This window comes from Pelobates fuscus, chromosome 5 (genome assembly GCF_036172605.1).
Source record: "Pelobates fuscus isolate aPelFus1 chromosome 5, aPelFus1.pri, whole genome shotgun sequence".
Lineage (NCBI taxonomy): Eukaryota > Metazoa > Chordata > Amphibia > Anura > Pelobatidae > Pelobates > Pelobates fuscus.
Window position 1 is genome coordinate 91265048 of NC_086321.1, and position 14856 is coordinate 91279903.

General features: G+C 42.5%; 1 protein-coding gene across 1 annotated transcript in view; it reads right to left on the reverse strand.

Moving 5' to 3' along the window:
• DEPDC1B (DEP domain containing 1B) overlaps positions 1-7461 on the reverse strand; it is a 54723-nt gene extending 47262 nt beyond the window's left edge. The window contains exon 1 of the mRNA XM_063456910.1: positions 7364-7461. Within this exon, the coding sequence (XP_063312980.1) occupies positions 7364-7411 (48 nt within the window). The 5' untranslated portion in view covers positions 7412-7461. The remainder of the gene's footprint in view (positions 1-7363) is intronic.
• Between the last annotated feature and the right edge of the window lie 7395 nt (positions 7462-14856).

The following is a 14856-nucleotide window of genomic DNA, read 5'->3' on the forward strand; positions in this document are numbered from 1 at the left end:
GGTGCGCAAGGGAGCTGAACAGGAGGATTAGTGCTCCCTCGCCGACTGCAGTGACCGGCTGCCCAGCAGCCCTACTGGACCCCAGGGTAAGTGATAATCCACCCCAGCATTCCCAAAGGTAAGGAGGTTGGGGGGATTGAATTTAAAAAAAAAATGCGTGTGTCTGTTAGTGAGTGTGTGTGTGTCTGTTAGTGAGTGTGTATGCGTGTGTCAGTGAAAGTGGGTGTCTGACACTGAGTGTATGTATATGTGTCTGTCAGTGAGTGCGTATGTGTATTTAGAAGGCGGGGCAGGGGGAGAGGGGGTGCCTGAGTTTTGTCAGCACAAAACCAAGATCCACCACTGTGCACACATACAGAGACATACAGGGATACAGAAACATGCAGGCATACAGTCATACAGACACATACATATAGGCATACAGAATCAGGTACCCTTGATAAAGGCAGCCGGTTGGTGCCGAAACGTTGGGGGTTTGGCAGGTTAGAATTTTTTGACTTTGTAGGATTGCATTATTGTATTTGCCCTTGCTTCTGTCATTGTGTTTATTTTTTTCTGTATTTTTTCACTGTAGTACTTTTTGTATAGAATAAAGTTATATTTTTGACTATTCTTAGTGTTTATAGTGTGCATTCTATATTACATAAATATTTGGATACTTGTATCATTTGAGGGAGTGTTTGTATAGTTTGCACCTAGCTATCTGATATACTTTGTCTCTCCATGTGCTTTTGGTTTGTGCTCAGTAGGAATCACAATCATGGGGAAGACTGCTGACCTGACAGTTGTGCAGAAAACCATCATTGACACCCTCCATATGGAGGGAAAACCTCAAAAGGTAATTGCGAAGGAAGTTGGATGTTTCCAAAGTGCTGTATCAAAGCACATTAATAGAAAGTTATGTGGAAGGGAAAAGTGTGGAAGAAAAAGGTGCACAAACAGCAGGGATGACCGCAGCCTGGAGAGGATTGTCAGGAAAAGGCCATTCAAATGTGTTGGGGATTTTCACATGGAGTGGACTGAGGCTGGAGTCAGTGCATCAAGAGCGAGGACACACACAGACGGATCCAGGACATGGGCTGCAGATGTCGTATTCCTCTTGTCAAGCCACTCCTGAACAACAAACAACGTCAGAAGCGTCTTACCTGGGCTAAAGAATAACATACCTGGTCTGTTGCTCAGTGGTCCAAAGTCCTCTTTTCTGATGATAGCAACTTTTGCATCTCATTTGGAAACCAAGGACCCAGAGTCTAGAGGAAGAATGGAGAGGCACACACTGCAAGATGCTTTAAGTCCAGTGTGAAGTTTCCACAGTCTGTGTTGATTTGGGGAGCCATGTCATCTGCTGGTGTGGGTCCACTGTGCTTCATTAAGTCCAGGGTCAACGCAGCCCTCAACCAGGAGATTTTGGAGCACTTCATGCTTCCTTCTGCAGACTAGCTTTATGTGGATGCTGACTTCATTTTCCAGCAGGACTTGGCAACTGCCCACACTGCCATAAGCACCAAAGCCTGGTTCAATGACCATGGGATTACTGTGCTTGATTGGCCAGCAAACTCACCTGACCTGAACTATGGGGCATTGCCAAGAGAAAGATGAGAGACATGAGACCGAACAATGCAGAAGAGCTGAAGGCCGCTATTGAAGCATCCTGGTCTTCCATAACACCTCAGCAGTGCCACAGACTGATAGCTTCCATGCCACGCAGTAATTGCTGCAAAAGGGGCCCAAACCAAGTACTGAGTCCATATGCATGCTTATACTTTTCAGAGGTCCGATATTGTTCTATGTACACTACTTGTTTTATTGATTGCATGTAATATTCTAATTTACTGAAATTGTGGATTTGGGGTTTTCATGAGCTGTAAGCCATAATCATCGCACTTATGACAAATCACGGCTTGAACTATCTTGCTTTGCATGTAATGCATCTATCTTATATATGAGTTTCCCCTTTTACGTTGCATTACAGAAATAAATGAACTTTTGCACGATATTAAAATTTTTCGAGTATCACCTGTATAACACAACCAATGACAAAGGGTGGAACTTTAGTCAAGCTCCATGGTCGTTGTCACCTTTGTCATTGGTCATTTCCTTCTGTACTTACCTCCCTCCCACGGTGCGTCACTTCCTGAAGTGGCACATCACTGATGCTCTTTTTTTGTCAAGATCCCCTCGACATGTGTGTGATTTCATGCACACGTCCAGGAAAGGACAGAAGAAATTATGCTTTGTCTTAAAGATGCTAAGACGGCAGCACAGAGAATGAACCCCAACAAGACCAGAACAACTAAAAACAAAAACAGTAACCGGTCCTGGGGCCAGAAGGCTTACTACTTTAAAACACACAAAGTCTAGATTACAATTTCAGTAGGAAAGCCATTTTTTTATTGTTTTTTTTAAAGTCATGTTGCAACTGGTTTATCCGTATAATTTAAACTTAATATATTCTTACTACAGGCTAGCAAGAAACAGACACTTTAAAAAAACAAATCCTCCAGTGATCTTCTGTTAACTTTTAGAACTTGGAACAGAAACGCAGGTTGTGGATTTATTTTTCCTTCCATCTAACCCCAAGACAAATATAAAGGGATAAAAAGGTATCCATTTGTCCATTCTGTCACTACCTGTTCACACAGATTATTTTTAGTTTATATGGTACACAAAGGGAAGTTCAGAGCAGGTGAGAATGGGTCATACTCCAAATAACAAGCCAGGGGTCTAATATTCAGAAGTCAAGAACAAGAGAAGAAATGGCACGGATCAGTTACAGAAATGGAAGAATGGTTGATAGCAGGTGATGAGCACCTTATGATTTTTAGGACAGAGCCACCCAATCACACATGTGATGCTGGGAGCCAACCGTTGCACCATCTTGATGCAAATATACAGAGCTCGAAGCGCAAATGACACATTTGGCATTGTTAGAAATTGCACCGCGACATAATTTACATCTGCATCCATGAATACCATGAAGACTATGAGGCACATATAAGGGATGCCCAAAGCAACTGTGAAACAATCACAGTTTTGTAAACAGAGTTCAAATAATTTGTCTGAGCTGCTGATCAAGCAACACCAAGACTCAGGCTGTCTCTGTGAGCTGCAGAGTGGACGGATGTGTGTAGGGTGTGCCAAACCAAAATGCAGACTGCGTCCCCATGTTGGATGATATTAGACCTCAAAAGGAGAAACTAAAACTTGCTTCATAGTCAGTAAGTATACGGATAGTCTGATAGCTGCAGCAAGAACTTTACTAATTCAAAGTTAACTCTTTAATGTCCCTGACAGTGTGCCCGTTTTTGAGAGAAACATTCTTCACATGTATAACTTTCTGCATATATTAACCCCTTAAGGACCAAACTTCTGGAATAAAAGGGAATCATGACATGTCACGTGTCCTTAAGGGGTTAAAGGAACACTGTAGTGTTAGGAATACAACACTCTAGTGTCCCCCTGCCTCTCTGCCTGCACCTCCCCCCTCCAGAAGCAAATTTAGGTTTAAAATCCCTTCATACACTTAACTAATTGCAGCACGGAGGATCAGGCTCCTCCTCCTCTGACATTAGCCAATGGGGGGAACCTAATGAGCATGTATCAATGCTTCCCTGTGGGGAATTAAAAAACTCTGGACATCCTCATGCAAAGTGTGAGGGTGACAAGCGTCTTTTCCCAGAGTGCCAAGAAGTGCCTCTAGTGACAGACAGACCGTAAAGGAAAGTTTAACTCTGCAATGTAAACATTACAGTTTCTTTGAAACTAAAATGTTTGCAGCTGCAGGGTTAAAATGACAGGGACATTGCATCCAGACCACTTAAATGAGATGGAAAGGTGCCTATAGTGTCCCTTTAAATCTGTAGGAATTAGGCCTATTTTGCAAAGGAATGACCCTTTCACCCACATGAAGTGTCGGCACTTTTTGAGCAATGAACCTGACGTCTTTCTGTGTTTATTTTATTAGCTGTCCAAAGTGCCATACACTGTATGCAATGGGTCTTTTTTAATGACAGTGTTTACATTATCCAATGCTATATATACAAACTTAATTGTACATTTAATGGGGATTCTTGATTTATTATTTCATGACAGACAGACAGTTCCAAGGGGGTCTAAAAGGTTGTATTCTATATACAATTATCAGTCAACAAAAGGCACCATCTCCTTTTTTTAAACTGCTATTTTTGCAGTGTATTTTGTGTGTCTATAAAACCAAAAGTCACACTTTAATTCCACATTAACCATGACCAACATAACAGAAAAATAATGCAGTTCTTCAATAAATGGTGTTCATGAAACTTTAGGCAGAAGATGTACATTGAATAAAATAAGGAAAATGTACAAATTAGACCAAGATAGATATGCATACATACTAAAACGCTAAATATGTATATATTTGTTCTGCCAAATATGGTTTCAATACTTGGCATAGAGGCCTATGGAGACAGCAATGCGTGCTTATAGAAAAAGTAACTTTTTAAATCTGAAGACCACTCCAAAGGCCAGTTCTCAATGCACTGTAGTTGCTGTGATTAAGAAAATATATGAAGTGGTATTATTAGATTACCATATATTTCCAGAATATAAGGCGTGATGGCATAGAAGACGCTCCCATATATAATTCACACTTCGGGCTCTGTTACACAGAGGTGGGAGTACGAACAGAGTATAGACATAGGTTCATTTACCTCTCTCTTTTATGTGCTCCTCTTCCACTTTCTCCATATTCCTCCCTTCCCCACTTTTTACGCTCTTCTAATTCCCCCCTTCCCTAACTTGCCTCCCTTGTTTCTAACTTCTCATGACTCCCATTCCTCACTTGTTCCCTTCTCCTCCCCATTCTTTCCTCTATTTGTATTATTCTTCTAATAACATCCCCAAGCACACACGTTATGGCTGCCCAGAGGCATTGAGGTTGCAATAGTAACTGCAGGCATCCCAGAGTGGAGGATGTAATGTGGAGCTACAACACCGACATCTCCCTGTGCTCTTCTCTAATTCCTTTCGCTACTTGCCAGGAAGACAGGATCTGTCACAGAGGGTGTCAGACAAAAAAAAATAATATATATATATATATATATATATATATATATATATATATATATATATATATATATATATATATAATAATTTCCTCTTTTCACCTGAGCACATTGTTAATTCCCACTATCCCAGTGACGATAAGGCTGCGATCATGGATTGCCACCCTGAGACCATGGTGGCCTTATGAGAAATCTAACAGATGCTACCCAGAGTGACTGGCTGTTGGGACATTATGCAGCATGACCATCAAAGTATAGGATGCTGGCAGTTTTTTACCCAACATTTCAGGTAAAAAAAAAAAAAGAAATTGTGTCCTATATTCAAATAAATATGGTATATAGAGATGAGAACGTCCCTTTAATTATTCTCATTTGCATAAACATGTGTCACTGACTCACTTTAACTTCTCCATGTGACAAGTTTTGCAATACTCAACCTTTATCCTACTAAAACAATATGAAATTCCAAAATCCTAAGCAACAAAATTTAAAAGGACGTGGGATTGTTCATATTAAATGTGAAGAAATACAATTAAACTCATATTGATTATTGATTTGGCTGGCTCAAGGTGAAAAATGCTCTGCTGCACACAACAGTCCTACCACTTCTCAAATGGATTTACCTTCTATTACAAATCCACCTCGCACACAAGAAAAGAAGACTGATATTCTGTGTATATATGTGCATGAGACAGAGCAGTAATTCACAGTTTACAAGGCACCCCAACAAGAAGTCCAAGCTTGCTAATGTGAATTCCATGCACATTTTTATGCACAGTCTGCTATTTATTTGCTGAGAGAGGTCAGCCGACGAAGCCAATGAATGGATCGGTTTCCAGCTTCTCCAGCAGGAGAGGGAACCAGGTCTGGGAAATATTAGCATCATAAACACTTAACTGAAATTTTAGAAGTAACACTGTTACAACCCCCCCTTTTTCAAGCAGACGACAAGTCCTGTTACTTCCTGGTTTGGTCAACTCAGTGGGATTAAAGGACCACTATAGTGCCAGGAAAACAAACTCGTGGCTCTATAGGGTCTGAAGGGGTTAAATTCTTACCTTTCTCCAGCGCCGGGCTCCCTCGGCGCTAGGGATTCTCCTCCCTCTTCCGATGTCATCCGATGAATGCGCATGCGCGGCAAGAGCCGCGCGCACATTCAATCAGTCCATAGGAAAGCATTCTCAATGCTTTCCTATAGACGTTGGCATCTTCTCACTGTGAAAATCACAGTGAGACGTTCTTAAGCGCCTCTAGCGGCTGTCAATGAGACAGCCACTAGAGGCTGGATTAACCCTAATGTAAACATAGCAGTTTCTCTGAAACTGCTATGTTTACAGCTGCAGGGTTAACCCTAGATGGACCTGGCACCCAGATCACTTCATTGAGCTGAAGTGGTCTGGGTGCCTATAGTGGTCCTTTAAACTCAAGAAACAGCAATTGCCCAGAGCACTTGCTCTCATTGAGCTGCATTGGATGTCTGTGATTGGACAGCCACAGAAAGTCTGGGCAGGGTTAGTGGGTGAGGGCTTGCAAAGGCAGCAGACAGGAGAACTGCAGGTTTTGCAAGCTGTATATCCAGGGAATAAATACATAATTAAATGCATACTTTAATTTGGGGTATGTCTACTAAACAGTGATTTTATTTTGTATTTGGGCAGTGGAGTGTCCCTTTAAACATAAGCTTTCTCCTACTTACATCCCCTAGTCCATTGAGCTGAATACCCAGCATGGTCACCTCCTGGGTCACCCCCCATTCTGAAAGTAGAGCTATCAGAGTGAAAATGTTTCTGCCCACTGCACCACTTTAAGAACTCACTTCCAAGTTTTATTTTATAGAGAACTTCCTTTGTGTTAAATAAAATAGTTATGTTCCACTGTATATTTATGTGTAACCCAGCTATTTTGTAAACCATCACATAATTTGTAGAATAATAAAAAAATAATAATAATAAATAATTAAAAACAAAAAAACAGCAACACACACACGTGTATTAACACCTCTTCTGTATTGACAGAACCAGTTACTTTATTTGTCCGGCTACAAACAAAACCTAAACAGGAACTTAGTTATGGTATCTTCCTACTCATGTTGTTACCATGAAAAGTTCTGATATAAAACTTTTCGTTGTCGTGGACTACATTTCCCGTGATGCTCTGGCAGGTACCTGGGGTGGTATGTTTATATCAGGAAGCATTAACCATTTGTGTGCCGGTGTCCCAGTCTCCGGCACTGCAGGAGTTAATGGCATGGCACAGGACTGTATAGCCAGCCTGCCAGGAAGGGGAGAGGGTTACAGGTTGGAAGGGGTGATCACACTTACCAGCTTGGTGGCCCGGTAAGGTCCTGGCCCGATGATTCGGGGTTCCATGTTGCCCTGGGGCCGGATCCGGGATCGCTCCCTCTCTCTCTGGTCTCCTGGAGACGGTCTCACAGTTTGAATCGTGTACCTGGCGCATAACTCTCTCCCATTGGCCGGGCGGGTAACATGTGACCGGGACCCAGCGCTGAGAGGCGGAGTGGGTACGGAGTGAGTAACTCAGCCGCGAGCACGGGGGTGGGGCCAGGCTGTCCGCGAGCCATGTCTACTGTCTGACTAAAGGAATGTTAGCAGTGATGCGCGTGGCCTGGCAGGTGGATTAATTCAGGGGAGCAGGGGGCGGGGACAGAACTGGCAGAGAGAGAGAGAGGGGAACAGGACTGGCAGAGAGAGAGGAATATGACTGGTAGAGAGAGGGGAATAGGACTGGTAGAGAGAGAGGGGAGAACAGCTTATGGGCAGGGCTCTCTTACCCCTTGTATTTGTATGTGTATATTGTACGTTTCTCAACTAATTGTACAGCGCTGCGGAATCTGTGTGCGCTTTATAAAAAGCAATAATAAAATAATAAATAACAGGACTGACAGAGAGAGGGGGAACAGGACTGGCAGAGAGAGGGCAACAGGACTGGCAGAGAGAGAGAGGGGGGAATAGGACTGGTAGAGAGAGAGGGGGCAGGACTGGCAGAGAGAGGGGGGAACAGGACTGGCAGAGAGAGAGAGGGGAACGGGACTGGGAGAGAGAGGGGAACAGAACTAGCAGAGAGAGGGGAATAGGACTGGTAGAGAGAGAGGGGAAAAGCGCTGGCAGAGAGAGAGAGAGGGGGTACAGGGCTGGCAGAGAGGGGGAAGAGGACTGGCAGAGAGAGAGAGGGGGACAGGACTGGCAGAGAGAGGGGGGAACAGAACTAGCAGAGAGAGATAGGGGAATAGGACTGGTAGAGAGGGAGGGGGAAAGGGCTGGCAGAGAGAGAGAGGGGAACAGGGCTGGCAGAGGGGGGAGGAACAGGGCTGGCAGAGGGGGGAGGAACAGGGCTGGCAGAGGGGGGAGGAACAGGGCTGGCAGAGGGGAGGGCGAACAGGGCTGGTAGAGAGAGAAGGGAACAGGGCTGGCAGAGAGAGAGGAACTGCATCTGCTTTGGCTATTGAACAGGACTGGCAAGAGAGGGGTAGAGGGCTGGCAGGAGAAGAGAACAGGGTTTACCTGGTGGGATCTGAATTTTATAAATGTAAAATAGAAGAGGATTTTCTTCAAAACATACTTGTAACAATCTCCTTATGGTCATTCACCAAAGTGTGGATAGTACAAATTTAAAGTTAAAACATTTTACTGACTTATTCACTAAAGTGTTAGTTCAGAATAAATTTCAAATTGAAGGTGAAAATACCCAAACTGGAAACATTCCATCAGCTATGCTTTCAGTTAAAGGGACACTATAGTAACTAGAACCACTGTAGCTTAAAAGGACACTGTAGGCACCCAGACCACTTTAGCTCATTGAAGTGGTCAGGGTGCAATGTCCCATGTCCCTTAACCCGGCAAAGGTAATTATTGCAGTTTATAAGAAACTGCAATAATTACCTCTGAGGGTTAACTCAACCTCTAGTGGCTGCCTACCAGACAGCCACTAGAGGAACTTCCTGGTTTGAAACAGACCTTTGGTCCTTTATCTGACACTGGACGTCCTCACGCTCTGCATGAGGACTTCCAGCATCAGATTTTTCCCTATAGGAAAGCATTGAATAATGCTTTCCTAAGGGGAAATCCTAATGCAAGTGTGGCCATTGCTACGCATGCTCCTTAAGTCTCCCCTGTCGTCAGGGAAGGAGCGTGGGCGGAGCCAGACCCAGCGCCGCAGGACATTGCACTGGATTCGGGTAAGTGAATGAAGGGGTTTTAACCCCTTCAGCCCTGCTGGAGGGGGGTAACAGTACGATTCCATAGTGCCAGGAAAACGGCTTTGTTTTCCTGGCAGTATAGAATCCCCTTAATGTAGTGGTTCTGTTGTCTATAGCCTGTCCCTGCAGTCTTAGCTCTGGCTAGTAATACCTCTAGTGGTAGACACACTGTTGGCATCTAGTGGTGCTACCTGGGGCAGTTCAGAGATTCCACGCTCTACGTAGAGGCGCTGAACATTTCCTCTAGCAATACATTGATCAAATCCATCTTTATGAGGAGATGATGATTAGTGCAGTGTGATGTTTTGCTGTGCATGCGCAATAGTCTCCCAATGCCTTTCCTACGGGAATGCATTAGATTGGCTGAGATGATCAAGTTTGATGCTCTCAGCAAGGGAGGTGAGACCAGCTTTCCAAAAATCTCTCTGTAAAGAGACGCCTAATGTTTAAACTTCATTTATTGCATGTACTTTAATTTGAAATGTATACTCTCCTGCTCTGTTAATAGACTTCTAGACCTTGCAGGAGCCTCCTGTCTGTGATTACCCTCTTAAGAACTGCAGGCGTGCTATGCCATCCTGCTGGAGAAGGCCTTAGACACCGCCAGACGACACAGCATATCTAGCCATCTTTTGCTGTCCCACATGGCCAACGCCATTGCCATGCTGCAGATCGCACCTATTGCAGTGATCTGCAGCACGTGATCACAGTGACAGCCTATTACTGCAGTCAGTGTTACAATCTTTCAGCCAATGATTTGAAACTTTGGCTGAGACATTGTCTCCGCTCTTCCCTTCTGCTCTCCAAGAAAGCTTTGCTAACTTTTTAAAAGTTTTAAAAGATTTTAACTAAGCAGCAACTTCAAAGCTCACATATTGTAATAGTTTTTTGGGGTTTTTTTTTTTAAACACCTAATCTAAGCAACAACAATGTGAGTTTGCTCTCCTCCCTGTTGCAGGTGCATCATTACAGGACCTTGCACTGCAGATAACCCCTAGAGGAAGGATTTCCCAAATAAGTGGATTAAGAGCAGGCATTAGGTTGCTAGGATAGGACCTGCCAAAATAGAGTACATTGGCATTGCCGCAGGCTTATGCAGTGTATGATCATATACTGTAACTTAACCAGATTTATTATTATTTTTTTAATACATATTAAAATCTGTGTGCTTTGAAATTGCTGTTTAGTGAATAAATGAGTGCGCTGAGACAAACTGACATCCACTGTAGGCAGATAAAACATTGCAACATTGCAGAAAATTGGTAAACAATCTATATTCTATACTAAAGGAACACTATAGGGTCAAGAACACAAACATGTATTCATGACCCTATGGTGTTTAAAACACTATCTAGCCCCCCTAAATATAATAAAAATTCTCATTTATTTCAGACTGTTGGTGTTGGCTTTGCCCCTGATCTGCCTTCTTGGCTTACATTATCAGAAGCAATGATCTCAGCCACTCACAGTGCTTTCCCATAGGAAAGCAGAGGATCAGCTGAGATTGTCAAATCTGATTATCTCAGCCAAAGAGGCAAGTCAAGGGGTGGAGCCAAATGCTGCTCTGGCCAATCAGCACATCCTTATAGAGATTTATTGAATCAATGCATCTGTGTGAGGAAAGTTCAGTGTCTCCAAGCAGAGGGTGGAGAAACTGAATGGCAGTACTGCACAGTGTGCAGCACTGCCCGGGAAGTATCTCTAGTAGCCATCTGAGGAGTGGCCAGTGGAGGTATCCCTAGGCAGGGTATAAGGCAAACACTGGCTTTTTTCTGAAAAGACAATGTTTACAACAAAAAGCCTGCAGGGACTGACTAAACTTACCAGAACAACTACAATGAACTGTAGTTGTTCTGGTGACTATAGTGTCCCTTTAACCATTTTACAGCAATTTATTTCATGCTTTCAGGACTTCCATGTAATCAAATGTGATCAAAGACTTTCAACTGCCGAGGCCATGCCTTCTTCACTGGGGTGGGAAATAGGGAGGATATTAAGGCAAAGTCACATGCAAAGAGTAAAGCAATGCCTTCAGCCACACCTGGACTTTTTCATGCTTCTCACAAATCCCATCTTTGTCAGGAACTCTGGACTTGATCGCTTTAGTAGTCAAACTCACTAATATGCAAAATAAGAGGTTAATACACACAGACACACACAGATTAACCTAAGATCCTTAATGAATAACTTATTCTGGCCTCCATGAATATTAATGTCCATGTAGGTTTGTCCAAGGATAATTTTCCGTGGGAAGAGTAGATTACTTGTGTGTTAACAATTAACTTGTAATATAAGTACCCAGTTTACACCAGTAAGCATATTCCCATGCAAACATATTTTTAAAGAACGACTGTAATTGCAGATTAAAGTATTTCAACCTAAAATGGGTATTCTTAAATAGCATAACCACTACTAGAGACTATTAGGAACATAAACACTACACTGAGCTACTTTACACTTTTAAGGTTTATTCCAGGTTTGGCTTATTTAATTGCTTGTTGTTTTTCTTCAGTGAACCTTTGAAAGTGTACTTGTTTACTATTATGCTCTAACAATAATTGAGTCCTCACCTGTTGTTTTGAGAACGTCACCATTCATGGAATGACCTAAAGAGGCATGCAAGAAAGTTATTGTGGTTTAAGCTAAAGTAGTTTTGGTGACTATAGCGTTCTTTTAAGCTAACATTGTTTTGATGCCTATAGAGTTCCTTTAACTTAAAGGAACACTAACATCTTCCTCTGTCCCTGTCTCCCCCCCTTCCCCCCTTTATAACCCATTATTCGCTTACACAATTCCAGTGCAGATGTCCTCAGGCATTAGCTGATGTTGCGTGGGGGGACCTGTTGCTCATGCATGGCGAAGGCATTGCCTCAATGCTTTCCGGTGGGGTTTTTCTTGACATGAGTATGTCCAGCATCATTTCACAGAGTCAAACTCTGTGAAACTCCAGGAAGCACCTCAAGGGCTATCTGTTATACAGGTTTATAGGCAGACTTAGTACTACAATGTAAACATTGTGCTTTCTCTAAAATGACTAAGGGGTACAGGGACAGTGCACCTAGACCACTTCAATGAGACGAGTTTGTCTGGTTGCATGTAGTGTCCTTTTAACACATTATAAATGTATCACAATAAGCCACAAGGTGGTGCCAGACGGAAAGTTTACATTCATAATGTTTTTATATTTGTTGCAATATTGTGTACTGTTTACAAAAGTGTCACTATATGACCATAATGTTTCTAAATTCATGCATTCGTTTAAGGCTATCTAACCTTAGATAATCCAAAGGCTGCATTTAAAACCAAGATTTACCCAAGACCCGCATGCCAAGTTATGAATTTATTACATACATAGAGTAGTAAATAATAAAAAAAAAATACATATTAATGCAATAAAACAAAATAATTGGTGACAAATTTAGGCATGTTTTGTGTGTTTGAATATATGTATATATTTGTGTGTAGTGTTGGCACTGGTACTGTTGCTATTTGAAAGCAGTGGTGTACTTGTTTTTAGTGTTTGTATGTAAAGTTGCCGTTTTATTGCTGGAATGTTTGCACTTAAACTGCCCCGCACATACACAGTGAAACACACACAGATACACACAATGAAAAATACACAAGCACACACACTGAAACGCACAGATACACACTGACTCATGTACATGTAGCCCTAGGCGAACAGATATATACACATACACAAATACACACTGACATATACACTCACTAACACACACAGATACACACTGATTCATATACACCCAAATACGTACACAGACAATGACACACACAGATACACACTAACATACACAGATACACACAGAGTCATACATGCACAGATAATACATATACATAAATGACATACACACAGACACACACAGATAACACATATACACACAAATATCAACTATACACACACATATAGCACATATACAGACGCACAGATAACACATACGCACACAGACAGACATATACACACAAAGATCACAGTTTACAGATTTTTAGCCACTCGCTAATTCCATACCTTTTTGGGGTCTAGTGGCAACTGGCTGCATCTGATAGGAGTCAGGTCCAGACTCTAGGCTCTCCCTCCTCTCTGGTCCTCCCCTCTCTCGATCAACTGCGCGGCTCGTTGGTAAGCTGGGAGGAAGTGCATTGTAGTCACTTCCTAACATTGCGGCATTGCGGCTTCATACAGAAACTATTTTTCTGCATGTTTTTTGCCGCAATAATTTGTATATTTCTTGCCATAGGTACCTCCTTAATATGTCACGCTAACCTCTGTTTTCAATGTACCTACCTATAAAGTGCTTTAAATACCTTTTTCTTATTTTTAATTTCTTGGTTTACCTCCCCTCTAAACCACATTGGTTTCAATTTTATTACAAGACACGGAGGCTCATATTGCATATCCCTTTCTTTACTGTCCACTAATAGCAGCAAAGAATACAAAACAGAATGAAAAAATAATGAATACAGAATAACATAGGCCACTCCCAGCCAAGTCCCAGTATAATAGTAGGCCCCACCCTCAGATCTCCCTCGTTCCTTGCTGCTCCACAGTCAGATGAGTACCTCATTTTTTTTTTTTTTTTGCTAATTCGGTTATTTGTTAGTATTTGCTGTTATATTACATGTATTTTCAGTTTGTATTTGCTATGTTCATGGTAGATTTGGGGTCCCAGACCAGCTGAAGACTCTCTTTTTACCTATTTGGGGGTCTTTAGTTGTACCCCATCCTCTCTCATTTTTCCTATTTCCTTTCATCTATACTTGTGTTTTTTTCCTGTTTTGATACCTGCTGTCTGAGTTTTTTCGGCCTTTGTCTTGTCCTGATCTGTATATTCTTTTGGTGCCCCTGTGTTTTCCCTCTGTTTCTGGGGCTCCCTGAAGTCACAGGCAGTTTTTTGGCGCTCAGTTTGACTCTGTGGGGCTGGCGTTCAACCGTTTGCTTGAACGAACGCCTGAACCACTTGTTTCGCAGCCGTGTTCGATTTAGGAACGCCTCTTCGCGTTCGATTCGCGAACGCTACTTTGCGTTCGCAGATTTGTAACCGCATGTTCGACTGTTTTTACCTGTTCGCATGTTTTGACTTACTGGACGCATTTGACCCGTGAACGAGCTTTGTTCGCAAGCCAAACGCACCCGTTCGGTTATAGTTTTTAGCCGCGTTTGCGGGTTTTTTGCCTCCTGTGAGTCTGGCGAGCTTTGGGGACTGTGTTTCTCCTTCCGGTTTTGTCTCTCTCCACCCCTCCTTCATTTTACCTTACCTGCCTCGTGTAGTTACTGCTGGTTTGGGCCCTGGTGAGATCATTCCTACTTACCTTTTCCCCTGGTTTGCTTAGTTTGGGTGATTAACCCTTACTGTGCTGCTTACTTTACAGCTGTTGGAGTTTCAGTTAATATATATATTCATACTCTTTACTTACCTTTTTCCCTGGTTTGCTTAGTTTGGATTATTAACCCTTACTGTGCTGCTTACTTTACAGCTGTTGGAGTGTCAGTTAATATATATATATATATTCATACTCTTTAGTGTGGGTCATTGTATCATGCCTAAACCTAGGGTTGCCTGTGCACCTTCCACTGGGGAGATG